This window comes from Poromitra crassiceps (genome assembly GCF_964638095.1).
Source record: "Poromitra crassiceps genome assembly, chromosome: 18".
Lineage (NCBI taxonomy): Eukaryota > Metazoa > Chordata > Actinopteri > Beryciformes > Melamphaidae > Poromitra > Poromitra crassiceps.
The window spans coordinates 15,347,687-15,367,935 of record NC_139636.1 but is presented as its reverse complement, the minus strand read 5'-3'; the positions used below and the strand labels follow the sequence as shown (position 1 = coordinate 15,367,935).

Below are 20,249 nucleotides of genomic sequence, written 5' to 3'. Positions count from 1 at the left end.
TTGTTTTCAACATTAAATGACAAGATTGAGTGCTAATATTTACCGGTATGTGTAATTACAAAACCAGTTAGTCCTAAATACAAGTCAGACTGTTGGCAATCTTCAGAAACTACAACCAGTTTTCGTTTCATAACTTTTGTCCTGTTTAGTCTCTCATCCAGATGAAACTCTTAGAAAGAGGCTGAAAGAGAAACGTAAGGGGGTTTTATGCTTGCGTTTATTATTGCACTTGATCATTTCAACCCCTGTTTGCATGTATGGGCATGAGCCATCTGAACCTTGCTTGTCCATCATAACCTGTTGGAGTGCTAATTAATACCTGACTGTGTGTGGAGGCCAGAGTGCCACATCTCTGTCCAACTGTGTCACTGTCAGGCACCCAAGGAGTCTAGATTTAACAAATGCAAGGTCCACCCAAAGCCCTTATCAGGGTGTTGTTAAGTGTCCAACCTGGAACAGTAACTAGGAATGTTTGTTTTGTGTTTTCAACAGAAATGAGGAATGAATAATATTGTTTGTCATCGACCATCTTGCTCATCCCTGTCCATCGTTCAGGCTGTGCACCCATCCTCCCGCCTCACGTCCTCCGACAATAATTACCTCTTGTTCTCCCGAACATCTCTCCTCACCCTTTCCTCACCCTCCTCTAAACGTTCTGTCCTCACACCAACAACCAGTGTGTGTCATGCTAACCCGCAATGGCGTCCTCATTTTCAGTGTTGTGTGACAGTCTATTTGTTGTGAGAGCTTGTCATCTTATCTGTGCCCTGTCCCATGGGTGATCTTTCACTTGGGTAGAACACTTTTCTTTCAGTGCAAATATATCAACAGGAGTCTGCGCAAATAATTAAGTTGAATTGGCCACTCTGGGGACGCATACAGTAATCAACCCCACATTCTTAGGTTAACATTGAAAATGAATTGAAGTCGTATCTCTTACATGTCTTCAAACAATTAAAAAAAGTAGATCCATGTTTTTGTTTTGTTTTTCATTTTGTGTCCCAGTTCACACTTGAAGCAACTAATTTCCCCTGTTTGCACTCGATTGTAGTTGAGGAATAATAAGCCTGGGGGGGGGGGGAGCTTGGATGCCGGTGGTGACCACAGTTCCCCAAGACGGCTAATGTTGGAGGTTGGCTACTCACAACCTTCTAGCAGAGTGTGTGTTCTGAAAAGTGAAAATGTCCTACCAAAGTGAAATGTCACATCAAGTGTCAACACCTGCTCACACAAGGATGAGATTGATCCATTTTCTTCAAACAAACAAAAAAGTGTGACAGTGAAGTTGCTGTCAGTCATTGGAGTTGCTGCCTATATGGTAGACATCAAATCTCCAATATCTATTCAATCTTCCAATTCTACCCTGTGTGTTCAGGCTTACTATCCATCAGGATTCCCCACATTTCTCACGGCCCACAACACTGTCTGTAATGCTTTTCTTTCTTCACTAGATGTGGAAGTGCAGAGAATGAAAAAGGCCGTTGAGTCATTGATGGCAGCCAATGAAGAGAAGGTAAATGAAGTTGCGCTTATCTTGCTTTATCCACTGTGTATCACATTCAGTGCTGCAACGACCCTACTGCCAAGGAGGAACCTTAACAATGTTTTTTGTCGGCTCTTCCTCGACAGGATCGTAAGATTGATGAACTGAAGCAGTCGCTGCTGCGGTATAAGAAAGTTCAGGACATGGTGATGTCAGTGCAAGTGAAGAAAGGTTAAATACATCTTCTGTCATGACAGATTAGTAATACTATAAGATCATTATTACAATAGGAAGCAATAGCTTAAATTCCATCTTTTCTAAAACAACTGTTCTGTGCTTTAACCTGTTCATTTTCCATTGCAGAGAAATCCAAAGATAATGAGAATGATGCGAGTCTGAGTGAGGGTTCCATCCCTCTTATGGCTATGGACGTTGAAAGGAATGGTGTTGCGGATGTTGAACAATTGAATGGGAAAAGCCCAGATGAGGTTTGTGCAGCACAGTATGACATGGTGTCAGAATTCCTTGCATCTGGATGTCATAAGCTAGATCAAACCTTAATGATCTATGTGTGGAAATTGGAGTAGCAATTAAGATCAAGCAAGGAAAAATATAAATAAGTACCGTGTAACAACTCAGAAGTATTCAGGCAATTCCAATGTACTGTATGAAGAACATTACACGTAAAAATGTGTGATGCTTCAGAAAGTGTTGTATTGACGACATCGCCAATTAGGCTGTCTTGTCTCTCTAGCTTATCTGTCAAGATTATTGGATAAAATGTGCAAATTCTGTTTTACTGTTGATATTTTGCTGTTATGCCTCATGCACCTTCAGATCGCATTCAAAACATTCATAGCTTCAATACACAGCACACTTTTGAAATGGGTGTTGAAAGGCTCACCATTCAATTAATCTAGTAACCTCTCATGTCAGTTGTCTAGTCGTGTGCAGATTTGGGCTACTTTGTACTCAAGCCCCTCGGAGAAAATTCAGTCAATGTTAACGTATGTACACTGTGGACAGCACGTGCTTTCCAATGTTTGGAGTTGTTACTAATGTATTTTCTGTCTATTGTGTATCTTGTTTTGTTATTCTCTGTCATGCTTAGCTGGACAGCCTCAATGGACTGAGTGAAGTGCCTTTCCCCTCACCCAGCCCTTCTGCTCAGTCATTTTCTGATCCAGAAAGAGTATCGGAGTTGGGCCCAACAGATATAGAAAGGTGAAATATGTACAGGAATTTATGCTTTCTCACTGGCGTTGATTTTTTGCAATTTACACAATGCTCTACAAATCGAATGGTTTAATTCATTCAGCTCCCAGCTTGTCTGTTAGCCAACACCTGTCTTGTCCATTCCCCACAGTCCTACAGAGTGTGAGGAAGTGACCCAGGACAGCCCTATTAGTTACACACAAGAGTGAGTACAGTATGAATGTGTGAAGCTAGCAGTTCATATCCTGTAGCACCAGACTGCAGCTTCTCAACACTGCTTGAGACAGGCTGGTCATCTTAAGTGCACACTGCCATAGTGCAAGTGGTCATTGCTATGCTCTTTGTCATTTCAGCACCCTAGATGCCACCAAGTCTGGCAGCCAGGACCACCTGGATGGCAGCAATAGTGAAAAGGTAAGTATTGTTCTTAAGGGTACAAATCCATTGTAGAGGAATCACCAATAATCAATATATCAGTGCCTCTCAGATAATAAATGCAAGCAGTCCTTTAGCTTTATCAAAATGTATCTTTAAAGGAACAATATGTAATTATATTTACTGTACTAAAAAAAACATGATCTTATCAGAAATGTATGAAACAGGCTAAGTTGAAATACTGGCCTCTACGACAACAATGCTAAAGCCACTAATTTGACATTTGTAATATCCTTTACGGAGCAGAATTTCAGATCATGACCAGAGCCGTGGTATAACACGGGTAAATATTGGAGATGCATTTGAAATATGGAGACTGTGAACATACGTAGCTCATCAAACATTTACTATTCTGATGCTATGAGCTGCAGGTAGCTAATGGAAAATGCTACTGCTAACAAACTAGTCTAAACACAAATCAAGTAACATAATCGCAGTATGGAGTTGTGTTAAATGTGTCGAATACGGCCGATCAAGCTGGCAGAAGGCAGGACACATGAACCCACGACAGGAAGTCTGAACCAGACGCCGAATACTGTTAAGCTTCACGCTCTTCAATCTATGAAAATGGAAACTGTGTGTGTTTTCTTGCTGTGTACACCTGGAAACCCACGCGAGCTCCGGGTCTGGGCAGGAGGGCGAGGGGGGCGCTGAGCGCTTTTTCTTGCATATTGTTCCGTTGTCCTTTCTCATTATCTTTTGCTCATCTGACAGTCTTGTTATTCTGAAGGTAGTACCCTACATGGTTACACAGCCTTGTAGACTGATTGGCTTTTATCTGTGCATCGTAATGTACCTCGGCAACTCTGATTCCCCAAGTGAATAAACTGTCCCCTAATCTTAGTTATAGCCTAGTGTTTTATATATACTTTACCAGTACATTATGTGTGTAACTGCTATATACGAGTCCCGTTTTCTCTTCTCTCAGAATAAGCCAAGTGCAGAGATCAGTCAGATCAGCGACAAGCCTCCCATGTGTCCCTCTGCCACCCTGCCTGCCACCACAGAGGACGAGAGCTTTGGCTCCAGAAAGGCTCGTTCGTCGTTTGGAAGGGGCTTCTTCAAGATCCGCGGGGGCAAGAGGACAGCCAGCACCCCTAACCTTGGTAAGAGGAAGCCATCCTGTTTTCAAATCTGGATGTCTTTGGAGACTTTGCAAGGGCAATGCAGCACTTATTCTCTTTTGACATTGTTTTCTCTGACATTTGACCAGTTGTGTATTTTATTGGTGATGATGCAGCCTCCTAGAGCGTCAGTTTTTTCCTTACTTTTCACCATCTTGGAGGCTTTTCTGCCATCATGGACAGCTTTTTATGTTCGCAAGACACACCCATGGAATATGTGCACCAAGACCATAATTTGCAGCCCACACAAACTGTGGTCCCCATTTAATTATGGAAGCCTGTGTCTGTAGTGTAGTGTTGTATGCCTTTCGTCTGTGTGTGTATGTATGTGTTTTTTGAGTATGTGTGCACGCGCACTAGATACATGTGTGTCTGTGTTTGTTGCACCTCTCTGTCCCTGTTGTTGTTACTCCTTCCATAATGTTGACCCTCTGTCTTGTTGTTTTTGTGTGGTGCCGTGTCACGTGTGTGCTTTGTGTAACACATGAAGACCGCAGCCGGAGTGCGAGCGCGCCTACGCTAGGTACAGTATAGACCACAGGTCACTGTAGGGTTGCAGTAGCTCTCTGGAAGAAAAACAAAAAGGCTCCTCCTCTTTTCCAAACTCACTCATTCAGCTGACATCATTTGAGTATACAGTGTTTCAGTAGCTCAACCACACCCACGACACACTAGCCATTGTTCCAAGTCAAATGGCTTTTAATTAGTGCCGTTTTCACTCCGACATACAGCCGTGTATAAACATACACAACAGCGTGTTGTGTATGCTTATTTTGTGTGTGTGCTCCTGCATGTTTTTTGTTGTTGTTGATATACATTGTTTTCCCTCTCTGTCAAAGCTTTCCAAAAACACCAATCTGTATCCAGATCATCATTATCATCACCTATTACAGTGTTTCCCCTAGACATTTTTTCAGGCCTGGAGGGATTTCGAAAAACGTACCCCGACCGCAACGGTGGGGGCCCTCACTGGCGACGCTAAACTTTTAGTTAATCTGTTCGCATCTATGTTCGCAATGGCATCCGAAGTATCATCATACTATTATGGGATGCGATGCGAACAGTTGTATTATGGGAGGTGCGTTTCCCAGGCAACGACACACGTTGACACGTTTTGGAACAGCGCCGCACGCTGGCACGATGCTCCTAAAAGCAAAATGCTCCTAAAAGCAAAATGCTTGTTGTTTTGAATGATTCCGATCTTCTATTACTGTCAACACCAGTATTGTTGTGTTGTAATAATATGCCATAAAGGTTTATTGAAATTTTGGGGAGAGCATGGGGGGGGGGGGGGATGCATATATATTTGGCCTGGTGGGGGTGTCATTGGCCTGGCGGGCCTACCAGGCCTGTAGAATGGTAGGGGAAACACTGCCTATACATTTGCTGCTCTTTTTGATCATGAAGGAGGCTGCTCTCTAAAAAAGCTTCCTTCATGTTTGCCTGTCTGCAGTAAATATTTTTTGATTCTCCCATATTTAATGGGAGGACAAAACAACTTAGAATAAGCATGCTTTTGATCAAATGAAACGAAATGTTTCATTCACACAACCAACCTTTGTGAATGCATTGCTATTCAGCCTTCACCCGGTGCATGCCTACCAGGCAGGCTATTGCCGTTGATGCCTGTCCCCATGACCTCTCACTCGGTCTGTCCGGGAGACGTCGTGCGCCTGTTTGTTTGTGGATCACACAGTACTGGCCCCTCCCTCTCCCCCGTCTCTGCCGATCAGTGCATGTCTCGGACGCTGACACTGCTGATTCTGATGATGCTCTGTGGGCGTTTGTTTGTGCAGCTGAAACGGAGCGACAGGGCACTGACCATCTGGATCTGGCCGGGTTGCCCCAGAGGTCATCGAACAGCGACAGCACCCAGACACTCCCCACTACCCCAGAGGGCAAGAAGAAATCCAAGGGAATTAAGAAACTGTTTGGGAAGTGAGTACCACTGAGAAGAATGTGTTCTAAGTATGCTGGATTGATCAGGAACACTTACATGGTTATATAAGTAAGAAAACACACTACTGTATGTAACAGATGCTGAATACCTTTGCTTGCTATATGGACAGTGGACAGAATTGTTTGCTGTGAGCATGTAAGACTTTGAATTGGCTAGCAATATATATGAAAAAGGTGGAGTGTTCTTGGTGACTAGGCAATTTTGATATGTTTGTGTGGAGATTTTATTTTATAAACTTGAATGTGTCTTTCTTCTTTTAAGGCTAAAAAGAAGTCAGTCCACCAGTTTTAACCTGGATGACAACCTATCAGAGGGTGAGTTCAAGAGGGGCGGAGTACGAGCCACAGCAGGCCCCAGGCTGGGGTGGTCCCGGGATCTCCAACACAGCAGCAGGTAAGTGTATGATTGATTGATGGATTGATTGATTTTTCATATGCATGAGAATCAGGATATGGTTTCCCTCATTTGACGCTCTGTGATGTACACAGAAATTCAGAGACAATGCAGGGATTATTGACATGGTGGTTTGTGTTGGGAAAAAGAAAACGACTAAAATGAGTTTATGTTTTACGATTCAAAATGGCTGCAAATATGTATTTGCCATCTTAATATATTGCTGCAAGGGTACAGCTACCCATACATCTTTTGAAAGGGTTGTGATCATACATTGCTTATTCTTCTTTGTCTTCATCTGACTGCTTCTGTCTCTTCTCGGGTCTTTTTCTCAGTGACCTGGATGCTCCATTTGCACGTTGGTCCAAGGATCAGGTGTGTGACTGGCTGCAGGAGCAGGGTCTAGGTCTGTATCTGAACATGGCTCGGGTGTGGATCAAATCCGGACAGACGCTGCTACAGTCCTCCCAGCACGACCTGGAGAGGGTGAGAGGAAGCGTCCTTTATACAGTAGGAAGGATGGTAGTCATGCAGAGTACCCTCTAAGAGACTATTGAATCATTTTTACACTGACAAATTATTTTCTTCGCATCCCATAAATCAGTGGTTCTCAACCTTTTTGAGCCACGACCCGCAAAAAACTTTAGGCTGGGGTTTGCGACCCCCCCCCTCCCGCCGCAACCCAACCCAATGACACTGTGCACGCATTCACACACGCATTCACACTCACTGAAATCGTTTTTATCATTTATATAGCTTTATAATAGATTAAAACATTGGTATGTGAGATTTAATCATCATGAGAGACCCCCCCCCTTCTCCCTTTTTTCTCTTGACAATCATCCTGCGACCCCCCAAAATAAGCTTGTGACCCCCTGGGGGTTCCCGACCCCCAGGTTGAGAACCACTGCCATAAATAACTACATGTATTCACTATTCACAGTGGCTTTTCTATTTTTGTCATAGCCAGCAGCACTTGGCCTGTGAAATGGTTGGAAGTAATCCTTGTTGTCAGGCGAACTATGTCTGTGTAGACTAGAGCCCCGGGGATGCTGTGTCTAATCTTCACTTGTCTCCTTGTGTGTGTTTAGGAGCTGGGCATCAAGCACCCACTGCACAGAAAGAAGCTGCAGCTCGCCCTGCAGGCCCTAGGCTCAGAGGAGGAGGACAATAAGGGCAAACTGGACTACAACTGGGTGACAAGTGAGTATCAGCTGCCAGTCCAAGAGATGAATCATTAGAAGAAGACTTAGAGGAAATCTTGTATTTTATTAATTTTTTCTGCATGATTTTTACATAGAAGGATTTAGATTTGACTGTCAGGTTGACTTCCCTCATGTGACACTCTAGCCTGGCTCCAGACCTTCGAAATCCCGCCCGCTCCACAGAGTTGTGGAGTTGGCTATTCTTGAAGATGGAGTTCTAGAAGATGGAAACGAGTTTACGAGTTGACAATTCAGTATTCAGACTAGTGACACTGGTGTTCTCTCCCCTTCCTTTCTCTCGCAGGATGGCTCGATGACATTGGCCTGCCTCAGTATAAGACCCAGTTTGATGAGGGGAGGGTCGATGGTCGAATGCTGCACTACTTGACAGTGGTGAGTGTTGGCGAGAGACATGCCCCGACTCCCCAGGCCCAGCAGAGAAGTAGGGCAGATGATTCCAGTGCCATCTCGCATTAGAAGTATGAGGAGTATGATTAGTACCACTGGAGATGGCCTAGTCACACCCATAATATCTGTGATAATACTCAAGCTATATCACTGTCTCTGGTTCAAAGTAATTTAATTTACAATGCTTCTATTCTATAGAGCCTTCTTTTTACCACAAAAACAAGTAGCTTATTTTTTGCATTTGTTGTTAAAATTCTAAGCCTGCTATGTTTTACTTTGTCCCTCAGGATGACCTGCTCTCTCTGAAGGTGGGCAGCGTCCTGCATCACCTCAGCATCAAGAGAGCTATTCAGGTGCTCCGACTCAACAACTACGAACCAAACTGCTTGCGCCGCAGACCGTCTGACGAGGTGGGTTCACTTAACAATCACCTAAGAAGAGACAAGAGTTGAGAGGGTTCACAAATCATAGCTTCCCCCCCCATAAAACTAAACATCATACTCAAGGATGCTCATTCTTTTGACCATTTTACACTATGCAACTGTGTGTAAGCATCGTTTTCATTGCTAACTTATTCAATTTGTTCATTCCCCTTGTGCTGTGACCATAGAACAACATTTCGCCAGCAGAGATCTCCCAGTGGACCAACCACAGGGTGATGGAGTGGCTGCGCTCTGCAGACCTCGCAGAATACGCCCCCAACCTGAGAGGCAGCGGCGTGCATGGAGGCCTGATGGTGAGAGGGCCAGATGGGCAGTCTTCCTGAGAAACTTCCGATTAGCATGAAAGTATAATTAAATGATACCTCTCCCCTGTCCTCAGGTTCTGGAGCCGCGGTTCAACGTGGAGACCATGGCCTTGCTCCTGAACATCCCCCCCAACAAGACTTTGCTGCGCCGACACCTGGCCACCCACTTCAACCTGCTGGTTGGTTCAGAGGCCCAGCAGAACAAACAGGAGTGTCTCGAAAACCCAGACTACAACCTGCTCACTGCCACTGCCAAGGTCAAGGTAGGATAGACCTCTCTTATGTTTGCAAACAGTGATTACGTAATATTTTAATACTCTGGTAATTCCTCAGTTCATTTATCTCCTAATGGCACTTCCCTCCCCAGAGGCTTCCTTCTTTCAATGTTTTGAACAAAAAATCTTTCAATTGATTAAGCCTGACAAGATTAAAAGGCAATACATATATAATTCATATGAAAATGGTGGATTCAATTTAAAAAATATTGCAGCAATGAATTCATCCCTAAAAGCATCTTGGATTAATAAAATGTACCATGGAGAACAAGTGGAAACGTATGTTCGGTTCACTTATTCTTTGCCAGTAAACTTTCCCTTTTTTCAAAAGTTTGCAGTGGTCGGACATCTTCTGACCACATACGGCACGGAACGACTTTTTCCCTTATTTCGGGGATCTCTCCAGTTTAGGTTTCACTTGTTTCCTCTGATTTCCTGCCACCACAATGCGCGTGCAACTGCAGTGACGTAACCACGTGACGTCCACTCCAAATGGATCTATTGGCCATGGTTAATCATAGTAGTGCTTGTACGTGCCTGACAGTATGGATGCATGTCTCTGTGCTTATCTAGGTAGATGTATAAAAAAATCTTTCTTTGTCCCCTTTCTCTCCATACCTACCAGCCAAGGAAACTGACATTTGGCAGCTTCGGCAGGAAGAAAAAGCAGGAAGACAGTGAGGAGTATGTGTGTCCCATGGATGTGGAGATGCCAAAGGGACGCAGCTTCCAGAAAGGCTTTGGAGTGGAGCTCCAGATCTACGAGGATGACCTTGACAGGCTAGAACAGGTAAGCAAGGATCTTCATAGGCCCGGTTGTATGATTTAAAGCAGTGATCTCCAACCACCGGGTCACAACGCATTTGGTACCGGGCCGCGAGCCGGTCCAAAAAATAAATGAACATAGGCTATAATATTATAGGCTGTGTGTGGTAGTTGAAACAAGTTTCAAGTTGACGTTTATTTATGTTTGTAGTTAAAACATAAATACTGTATAGGCTACATACAGTACAATACAAAAGGCTGTTATTTACCCTTTGTCGCCACCTGGTGAGTAAATATATATGTAACTAAAACCATTAAAATTGACAACCGGTCCGTGACTTTTTTTCCCATGTATCTACCGGTCCTTGGCACAAAAAAGGTTGGGAACCCTTGATTTAAAGCACTCGGAATTATACATTGCATTATACATCACACGTATATCTGCTTTTGTCACAGGCCATCACTGTCTGCCCCACATCTACAGAAGATGGCACTAATTGAATGGGATTCTGATCAGATTTTAGTTTATTTAAATTGTTTTTACCCCGTCTGCAACTTTTAAGTCCCTTCAAAAAGACATTTCTACTCAATAGAACTACCGGTACCCGGTTAAATCAAGGTTTTATCCAAAAGGCATCGTAGATCCTCAAGACGGGAATCTTGCTCTGCAAGTGACCTAGAATATAAAATTGATCTCTACACTATTGATGAAGCAATGGAGTGGGCACTGAAAAAGTTTGCCCCTGCTCCCCGCGAGAGGGCGCCACAGCTCCACTGAGGAGGGCTCCTCCGCACGAAGCAGTCTCCACAAACCTCGCCAGAGCGCAGGCTTTCTGGAAAGACATGAACGCTCCGGATTGGGTTTTTCGAATGATAACGAGAGGCTACAGGCTTCAATTCGCAGTCGTTCCGCCCAAGTTTACTCGCGTTGTACAAACAGCTCAGGGGGAGGCCGGCCAGGTTTTACAGGAGGAAATACACTCTAGGTTGTCACAAAATCCCACGGCACACCTGGCCTTGCCTCACGGCACACCTGGCCTTGCCTCACGGCACACCTGGCCTTGCCTCACGGCACACCATTTGGGAACCACTGTTCTAGGTCACTTGCAGAGCAAGATTACCATTGTGAGGATCTCCTCGCCTTTTTATAAAACCCGGGTTATATTCATAACCTTTAGTTTACACAGCCTTGCTAAATTCTACTGTAGGTTTAAATGCATGGGATTGAAACGCTGCTTTTTCTTTTTACAGATGGATGACTCAGAGGGAACTGTGAGACAGATTGGAGCTTTCTCTGAAGGCATCCAAAACCTGACGGTGAGAATATTTAATGTGACAGCCATTAAGAAGTGACCAGCACTCGTACGGCGCTGTCTCTGACTGTCGTACTTGTATCAGTGATCATACGCTGTTGGCTGTGGAATGAATGTTTTTCTTTTCTTTTCCCTCTACTGCATTACTGTTACCAGAGCATGCTGAAAGATGACGAATTCTTCAAAGAGATCTCAAATTCTCCAAACCCCAGCGTAACAGACGAGGAGTCGAACGCGTGAGGCCGTAACACCATGTGACCGAGTCCTGCTGTGAATGAAACTCTGTGCCAACCCTCTCCGCTTGCACACACCTGTTTCACAAATGCCCCCGGATCTCCTTTGTAGTGTTACATTTGAAGATGAGCCAAAAGTATTATAAAGAATTTTTTTGTAAACGATGGTTGTTGTGAAAGCCTACACTCCAGTAGCCACTATTACTCCTGAAATGTCGCTCCATTTCAACTGTGCTCTCTGATGATGGAGGGAAACTTTAGGGCGACACCACTGTTTGCCTGCCAGCTGGTTACTGGATAGATTTTCTACTCATCCTTTATATACTGGTCATCTTACCGTTTTATGGTTTCACTGATGCATCAACCAGCCGAAAAATGACATGTCGAAAATGCCAATTAAGAGTTAATATATGTCTTTTAAAACTGCCTTTTGACTGTAGAAATATTGGAGCGAAAAGAGATGAACTTTATTCAGAAGTAATGTGCTGTGCAGATTTTCCAAATTTTACAACTCCATATAAAGGAACTCCAAAACAGCTGCTATGTATTCTACAGACCTTAAGCCCATCTGACGTAAATGGAAAATATTTGTATTCTTTTTTTTGCCTATCCTGAACATTTTGCAATTTTTTTTACACCCAAGTAACCCAAGTTGCTGCATGCGTTTGCACCAAAACATATCACACAGTACAAAGGCTAATGAATATATCATCGCATGGTATTGAAATCCAAAATATTAACAGAAGAGCTTGTCATTTATTAATATTTTTTTTACTACAAATAGACTTTGGCTGACACATTGGGAAGTTGTGGCATATTCAGTTTTGTGAGATAATACAATGCAAGGTTGTCTCGGAGAAATAATATTGTTCTGTAGCCCTTGACCACATCTGAAAAGATAGTTTATACGGTTGTTGTTTTTTTACGTTTATCAATTTGTAAGGTCAATAAAGTAATTTAAACCAGTTGGGCTGTTTCTCAGTTGCAGTCCTCAACTCCTCGATGCCGTCTTTACAGACGGCGGACAGGAGGCATCATGAATTTCCACCAGCGTTCATTTTGAAGTTGGATGGGCCCTGAAGCATTATAGCCCACTCTGCCTCCAAACTGAACCTGACAAAACTGTATGACTGGAGAGGAGTCTCCGCTCCAAGTCGGACTCGACAGAAAGTGTTACTCTGTGACCTTGTTTGACTGAGTTGCGGGGGGTTCTTCTTGGACAACGCGATTCTGTTTCATGCCAAGCTTCAGCTCTTCTCTGGTGTTGGAAACTGCACTGTGAAGGGTCGCAATGTCAGCACAGAGCTCTATCACTATAACACAAAAGAGGAGAAAATGGAGAGAGGGGAAAGGTTGGGGAGTTAGTCCACCAAGGACTGTCTGAGGTTTCATAGTCCATGCATCAATACCACCACCAGTCACCCATGGAATTACAGTGTTCATCTCATTAGTGTTAGAGAAAAATAAAGGTTTAGTTTTAGTTTAGTTCCCATTAGCTGCAGCGAATGCAACAGCTATTCTTACTGGGGCACGAAGGTTCACTTTATTCTAAATAATGCCATGACAATTAATCCTAGTCATCCAATCACCTTCGTGTTTTCATCATGTCAAATTCAACAGGGTCCATTTAGATTGTTTGAATTAATTAACCTTTCACAATGACCAAACACTGACATCTGGAGGGCAGCAGGCAAATAATAATATACTGTTTTAATTTAACCCGACAGTAAATAAAAAATATTCTTAAACCCTGTCCAATCACATGCCAGCCATTCATCATCATTGTCATCATAATCGTAGAGACACCATTCTGTGTTATTCTTAGACTATAAATCTTCACTATATTCTGAGTAAAATAATAGCAATTCAAGTCGTAGACATTTAAGATTGTTTTAAATAACAATACAGCATCGACATGTTCTGAAGTGTAACACCACACCTTGCTTGAATGACGACTGTGCTTGTTTGAGAGGCTGCGGCACCAGAATCCCAAACCATTTCAGTGGGTCTTGCTGAAGGTTTTGGTCGCCTTTTGCTACTAGAGGCACTTCAGGAGGCTCCGTTTTCATCAAGAGCTTCTCACTATTTCCTTTTTCACCCTCTTCTTCTGCAAAGTCTTTTTTTGTTTTGATTCTTCTCCTTACACCTAAATGAAATAATGTAATGATTAACAACTTCATTTGTTTATGGTGGATGCAAATAAGACATCTTCCACATCATACTGACCATGACAGACTCACCTTCCTCTTGAGGTCCAATATCCTCTACAGACCTCACATCTTGCCCAGACTTATTACACTTTTGCGTAATTCTTTCTGTGCAGAACTCTACCTCACTGTTATCCAGTCTCCTGTCACAAAGACATCAAGGTCATGCTAAATTAAAACAATATTTCTGCAAAACTGATTCACTGCCATTCACTTTCAATGGACAGCCATTCATGTGGGAGCATTCATTTCCATGAAACGTGTGTAAATCCATTCCTCACCTAGCATGTACACAGACCAGTGGCTCTATCTCATTCGCATACTGAAGAGCAGAGACCTGTTTGTTTCCCATGGAATACCGTGCCTTGGACATGGAAAACCATCCCTGTGGGGAGAGTGAAATGGTAACATTGGATTGTTATCTATAACAAATAGGCACCAGAATGAAGGAGGAGGACATAGGAAGAAATATAGGCAATTATCTAATATGAATATTTGTTGGAGGTCAGGCTAACAGATGGGTGTACCCCATGAGAAAGAGGGCTATAACTTCAACTGCACTATTGGCCTTGCTATTGTTTTGGAAAATCTTCTTAGTTAAAATTGGCTAAAGTGGGCTCTGTGGTGGGTATTTTGAGTGATTTGGTTACTTTCATCTCTGTAGTACATCATGATGAGCAATCAATTTCACATAACAAAAAGGGAAATAATTTATTTTGATGGTTTGGGTGGAATCATGTGACTGTTGAAAATATTATGTTGTGTAATGTTTCATGCCATGTTTTGTTTAAAGTCACGCCAAGCCCATGTTTAAAGCCACATTTTACTTTTAGACTGATAACATTAAAATACTCATAACTTTTGATCTGGTAGCTATCTCAGTCATTCAAAAAGTTCTATATAGGGTTCTAATTTATGGAAATATCAAAAAGGAAGGGTTTTGCTGGCCACCACCCCTAAGTGTTTTTTGGATAGCCTAATTATAGAGCTGTAGTGTGCCTACCGCCTACATGTTCAAATATATTTTTGGGGGATCATTTTTCTCTGTTCTGAATCTCTCTCTCTCTCTCTCTCACTCACATACACACACGTTGGCAGAGGCTTTCTGTTGGTGCTACGCTTGCCTTGCTAAAAAATGCAATAACAGATAATGCTTTTATACAACAATCTTCTTCTTTACAATCTCTGTTCGCAGTCCCACCTGCTCTATGAGAGAGTTGAGAGTGGCTTGTTTCTCCTCCAGTAACTCCAGTTGGTCCATTAAAAGAAGCAGCTTTTCGTCCAGTAGGAGAGATGACTCTTCCATCCCTGACAGGCCCATCTCGGCTTTTTTGCTTCAGTCTTATTTGATCCAATTTTTGATAGTCCCCTTTTAATAATCCCAGTCAGACGTTTGTTGTGGACGTTTAGCTCCTTGGTTTAGCCGCCGTTAATTAGCCTGCTATTACTGCGAACGTACATCCGGATCACGTGACAAATTACGTCACCTGCAAACAAACGTCAAACAGGGGTTTGTTCAATCTGAAAACTCTGTGCACCGTTTTTCTAGGTTACCAGTTTGAACACGTATTTTGAACATGTTTCGCCACTTATTTCAACGCACCACCGTTTCCGATTAATAAACGTTTCTCTACCGGTGCGTTCGGAAATAGCACTCAGAGCGCACACTGGACCGTTCGTAAATTGGGAGCGCCATGCACCGTACCTTCGAGCTCTCATTTCAGTGGATTTCTCATTTCAGTAGATTTACGAACGCACCCGCGTGTTGTCGGGGCTGAACTCAACCCTGATCTGCTCCGTGGTGGCACCTGCGACCCAGACTCACACGAGATGGATTTCTCCATCCGCGCAGCCACCCTGGAGGACTGCAAGGATATTTCACGGATGATCTCGGAACTGGCAGAATATGAGAAAGTCTCAGACCAAGTGAAAATCACGCAGCGAGACTTGGAGCAGGATGGGTTCTCCAAGAACCCGTTCTTCCACGGAATCGTCGCCGAGGTTCCGGAACCGCACAGGACCAAAGAGGGTCATTCCAAGATAGGCTACGCACTTTATTTCTACACCTACAGCTCATTTAAGGGCCGGGCCGTTTGGATGGAGGACCTGTACGTCATGCCTGAGTTCAGAGGGAAAGGCATCGGTAAAGCACTGATGAGCAAAGTAGCCCAGCTGGGCATGGCCGCGGGATGCACCCAGCTCGACTTCACCGTGCTCGACTGGAACAAACCCTCCCTGGACTTCTACATCAGCCAGGGCTGCTTCGACGTCACGGCTGAGCTTGGCTACCACTGTATGCGATGTCAGGGCGAGGCGCTGCAGCACCTGGCCCAGCCCTCATGACCTTGGCAAACCGTGAGGTCAACCCAACCCCACCACTCAGTGGCCCCGTTCCAACACTTGATAATGATAATTGCAATCTTAATTAAGGTTAATTTCTCTAATATGTTGGATAAAGTCATTTGCTCTTAGGCTATGTGGTTCAGCCCCTTGTTAGTCTGCTATAATAAGACTTAATAAGACTATAATTAAGACTTAATCAGACTTACTGATTGGTTTAAGATTGGCATTATGGAGGATACCGTTTTAATTATTCTAACAGACTCATACTGTACAATACAAATAGTACATCAACATTGAAATGTGTAGGCTATGTGTTTTTCTCTTTTGTTCTTTCTCCCCCTTCTGACATGTTGTGACCCATAGCAGATAACGTATTTGATTGATTTCCTTATTAGGAAATAAGGACAACCTGGGGTGCCCCAGTGGATCACCTGGTAGAGCGTGTACCAGTAAGGCTCAGTCCTTGTTGCAGCGACCCAGGTTCGAATCAGAGCTGCAGTCATTTGCTGCATGTCCTCCTCCCTTCTTTCGTCTACTAGCGGAATACCCATCATTCATAGAGTTGGCATGCAGCCTCTGCTCTCTCTCCCCAGAGGGATAGTGCGCTCCACTGATTACAACTCTCATCTGTGTGTTGCTCCACTCTGGAGCACATGTAGGCTCCTCCACTCTGTAGCTCTCCATAGTGCTGAACCTGTCTTGAGTCATTTTGGCCAAATTGTACTTGGCCAAATGCCAATTCTCTGTCTGTACCTACTCCACCTGTAACTGCTGATTAGGCATCTTATCTATGTTAACACAGCTCCACATGAACAACATGTGGCACCGAGCACAATGCAACGACACAGGATTTATTGTGACTGTGGTGGGGGATCTTGGACCCTCTCGCGGGGTCAGGGTTCATGCTCCCTGTGAGAAAAATGTGTACATTTTAAACTTAAATGCATAAATCTCATGCACTTTGAAAGCAAAATTAACAGATTGGACTATGGTGGTGGTACATAGGTAATTAATGGGGAACACTATAGAGAACCATGATTGTTGTTGCATTGTGCTCAATGCCACGTTGTTCAATGTGGAGCTGTGCTACCAGAGATAGGTTGTCTAATCAGCATTTACAGGAGTCTTAGATATGGCTGTGTGTCACTAAAATGTCACCTAATGTGCAGTACAAACTCAATGTTTAAAGATATTTCCAATTTCGTCAGTATTTGATGGGTCAGTTTTCAAATGTCTCGTGCAATCAGTGATGTTTTCTGGATTATTCCTCTCTGACAGCAGGCAGAGTCTACTATACAGTGGGCTATTTATTATTTTTCATCCGATGGATGATAGCTTGACCACCCTACATTTGAAGGAGTATCCAGTTTTAAGGGTTTTCATAATGCCAAGAGATTCGATAGTGGAGGAACATGTAATCCTTCAACTAAAGTTAAACATTTAAAATCACCAAAAATTGATTTACAAGGCATGTTGGATACCCATGATTCCAAGTGACTGTTTGAAATTAATTTTAGTTTTGTGTCATTCGATGTGCCGAGGCGAGCATCCTGCTACATTAGAAATGCCACAAGTCCAAGTGTTGTCACATCACATCACATGCAGTATTCAGTGTTCAGTATGCAGTGTTGTCACTTCTTGAAAACTGACCATTTGCTGCACTATGGATCCACTCGGTTGACACTGATCAGAAGAATGAAAACTTGTTTGACTCTCCATTACAGTACAGTACAGTATTAAAGTGATACTAGCTATGTGGGGGGAAAAGCTCCATCTGTGCTCAACCTGTAAATTGTGATATTTTTATTGTCTTTTTTATGATCTTGCTTTACTGTATATGTATTTGTTTGTACCTTTGTATATGAACTTGTGTACAATAAAGACAGTGGAAAAAGATCTGCCCTACTATAAATATAATCATGGGGCCATCACAGCCAGCACCTGACTTTGACCCACTGAGCACTGCAACACCCCTCACCATTCAGCTCACACGCTCATTCACTCATAACACAGGCAGGCCATCAAAACACCACAGATGGGGATCACATTTAGCTCATACTTACAAAGAGGCATTTGCTGTGTAATTTGAGATAGCATACATCTTCGTCATTTCTGCAGTTAATAGAAGAGCTTATTTTTCAACTTTAAATTCTCCTTCACAGTCATGGTGTCCTCTGCATTGTGCTGCTTGTTGTTGATGCAAGGCATAGCAGATGATGTCATAAACATTGTGACATCATCAGTAACATCACTGATCATCAATGGAACAAATCAATTTAAACATCGCAATTACAGTGACATCACTGCATGATGTAGACATTGTGACATCCTCAGTGGGACAAAAATCGAAACAAACAGATCCCACTTACTCCCTTTTATATACTGTAGATGATGATAATGTCCCAGCAAGCAAAATTACGTCATTATAACGTTGTGATGACGATAAAGTGTTACCAACTTTTCTATCCAGGTTCAGTCTCTCCAGGCCTATCTGCTACATTTTTACATTAACATTTACTTGAATGTTTCTTATAGATTTATACATGATTGCAAATTCTACATTGACATTTGTTTTTTCGATTTTAGAAATGGTCTGGATATACTGTTGTAGTCGGTGAATTTTTACAGCAAATGTAAATGCTGTGTGGCCATGCCTGCCTGACGGTTCACTAGTTTCCTAAGGGGCCAAAATGGCGGAGGCGTAGCTCTGCTGCTGCGCTTATGTTGTCACTTCTTATCTAGTACGGTCTTTGCCCGAACTTCCAGTCACTTCCTGTATCTGTGAAGGACCCATGGGTGTCCTTTTTCATGCCTGAATGTAATAAAGATATCTTGAAACTAAAAACTCCTTTCCTCGTGTCCACTTAATGAGACATGTTGGACTCTAATAACACTAGGTCTCCTGCTCTGTGGTTACTTTGTAGTTAATAGAATAATGTTGTCGCAGGTCCCATGTGGCCCGGAGTGTGGAGAGGCAGCCTGTCGGACCTGTCCTGGACCTCAACAACAAGCAGCACAATGCAGAGGACACCATGACTGTGAAGGAGAATTTAAAGTTGAAAAATAAGCTCTTCTATTAACTGCAGAAATGACGAAGATGTATGCTATCTCAAATTAAAATCACTAAACTTTTCTATCCAGGTTCAGTCTCTCCAGGCCTATCTGCTACATTTTTACATTAACATTTACTTGAATGTTTGTTATAGATTTATACATGATTGCAAATTCTACATTGACATTTGTTTTTTCGATTTTAGAAATGGTCTGGATATACTGTTGTAGTCGGTGAATTTTTACAGCAAATGTAAATGCTGTGTGGCCTTGCCTGCCTGACGGTTCACTAGTTTCTTTAGGGGCCAAAATGGCGGAGGCATAGCTCTGCTGCTGCGCTTATGTTGTCACTTCTTATCTAGTACAGTCTTTGCCCGAACTTCCAGTCACTTCCTGTATCTGTGAAGGACCCATGGGTGTCCTTTTTCATGCCTGAATGTAATAAAGATATCTTGAAACTAAAAACTCCTTTCCTCGTATCCACTTAATGAGACATGTTGGACTCTAATAACACTAGGTCTCCTGCTCTGTGGTTACTTTGTAGTTAATAGAATAATGTTGTAGCAGGTCCCATGTGGCCCGGAGTGTGGAGAGGCAGCCTGTCGGACCTGTCCTGGACCTCAACAACAAGCAGCACAATGCAGAGGACACCATGACTGTGAAGGAGAATTTAAAGTTGAAAAATAAGCTCTTCTATTAACTGCAGAAATGACGAAGATGTATGCTATCTCAAATTACAATCACTAAACTTTTCTATCCAGGTTCAGTCTCTCCAGGCCTATCTGCTACATTTTTACATTAACATTTACTTGAATGTTTGTTATAGATTTATACATGATTGCAAATTCTACATTGACATTTGTTTTTTCGATTTTAGAAATGGTCTGGATATACTGTTGTAGTCGGTGAATTTTTACAGCAAATGTAAATGCTGTGTGGCCTTGCCTGCCTGACGGTTCACTAGTTTCCTTAGGGGCCAAAATGGCGGAGGCGTAGCTCTGCTGCTGCGCTTATGTTGTCACTTCTTATCTAGTACGGTCTTTGCCCTAACTTCCAGTCACTTCCTGTATCTGTGAAGGACCCATGGGTGT

General features: G+C 43.0%; 2 protein-coding genes and 1 pseudogene across 5 annotated transcripts in view; 2 read left to right on the top strand and 1 right to left on the bottom strand.

The window, feature by feature from the left end:
- Positions 1-12,673, top strand: part of ppfibp1b (PPFIA binding protein 1b) — a 30,272-nt gene extending 17,599 nt beyond the window's left edge. The window contains exons 9-28 of one of the 3 annotated variants that reach the window (XM_083654185.1): positions 150-194; positions 1,452-1,513; positions 1,630-1,714; positions 1,847-1,971; positions 2,595-2,707; positions 2,850-2,903; positions 3,052-3,112; positions 4,062-4,239; positions 4,748-4,780; positions 6,054-6,195; positions 6,479-6,610; positions 6,946-7,096; positions 7,702-7,813; positions 8,120-8,208; positions 8,511-8,633; positions 8,834-8,959; positions 9,046-9,234; positions 9,872-10,036; positions 11,263-11,328; positions 11,481-12,147. In XM_083654185.1, coding sequence (XP_083510311.1) covers positions 150-194; positions 1,452-1,513; positions 1,630-1,714; positions 1,847-1,971; positions 2,595-2,707; positions 2,850-2,903; positions 3,052-3,112; positions 4,062-4,239; positions 4,748-4,780; positions 6,054-6,195; positions 6,479-6,610; positions 6,946-7,096; positions 7,702-7,813; positions 8,120-8,208; positions 8,511-8,633; positions 8,834-8,959; positions 9,046-9,234; positions 9,872-10,036; positions 11,263-11,328; positions 11,481-11,564 — 2,135 coding nt within the window. In that variant the 3' untranslated portion in view covers positions 11,565-12,147. Of the gene's footprint in view, positions 1-149; positions 195-1,451; positions 1,514-1,629; positions 1,715-1,846; positions 1,972-2,594; positions 2,708-2,849; positions 2,904-3,051; positions 3,113-4,061; positions 4,240-4,747; positions 4,781-6,053; positions 6,196-6,478; positions 6,611-6,945; positions 7,097-7,701; positions 7,814-8,119; positions 8,209-8,510; positions 8,634-8,833; positions 8,960-9,045; positions 9,235-9,871; positions 10,037-11,262; positions 11,329-11,480 lie in introns of all 3 variants that reach the window. The other 2 variants (XM_083654187.1, XM_083654186.1) reach the window with 2 other exon arrangements.
- On the bottom strand, positions 12,294-15,161 carry LOC310792511 (coiled-coil domain-containing protein 115-like). Its single transcript, XM_083654188.1, has 5 exons — positions 14,966-15,161; positions 14,046-14,149; positions 13,798-13,907; positions 13,497-13,703; positions 12,294-12,870 (listed from the first exon to the last, which is right to left on the bottom strand). Exons 1-5 carry the CDS (start codon positions 15,083-15,085, stop codon positions 12,731-12,733), a joined length of 681 nt encoding a protein of 226 aa, XP_083510314.1. The 5' UTR covers positions 15,086-15,161; the 3' UTR covers positions 12,294-12,730.
- A 433-nt stretch (positions 15,162-15,594) lies between these two features.
- On the top strand, positions 15,595-16,107 carry LOC310792967 (thialysine N-epsilon-acetyltransferase pseudogene; annotated as a pseudogene). The gene has a single exon. The product of its transcript is annotated as a thialysine N-epsilon-acetyltransferase pseudogene (transcript).
- Positions 16,108-20,249: the final 4,142 nt, after the last annotated feature.

Bases quoted from the DNA above. Each gene is read 5' to 3' on its own strand.
- LOC310792511 (XM_083654188.1), bottom strand. From the start codon at position 15,085: ATGGGCCTGTCAGGGATGGAAGAGTCATCTCTCCTACTGGACGAAAAG. The intron at 13,704-13,797 runs GTGAGTCTGTCA...TATTTCATTTAG, and splicing joins TATTGGACCTCAAGAGGAAG to GTGTAAGGAGAAGAATCAAA. The intron at 12,871-13,496 runs GTGTGGTGTTAC...TTTGTGTTATAG, and splicing joins ACAGTCGTCATTCAAGCAAG to TGATAGAGCTCTGTGCTGAC.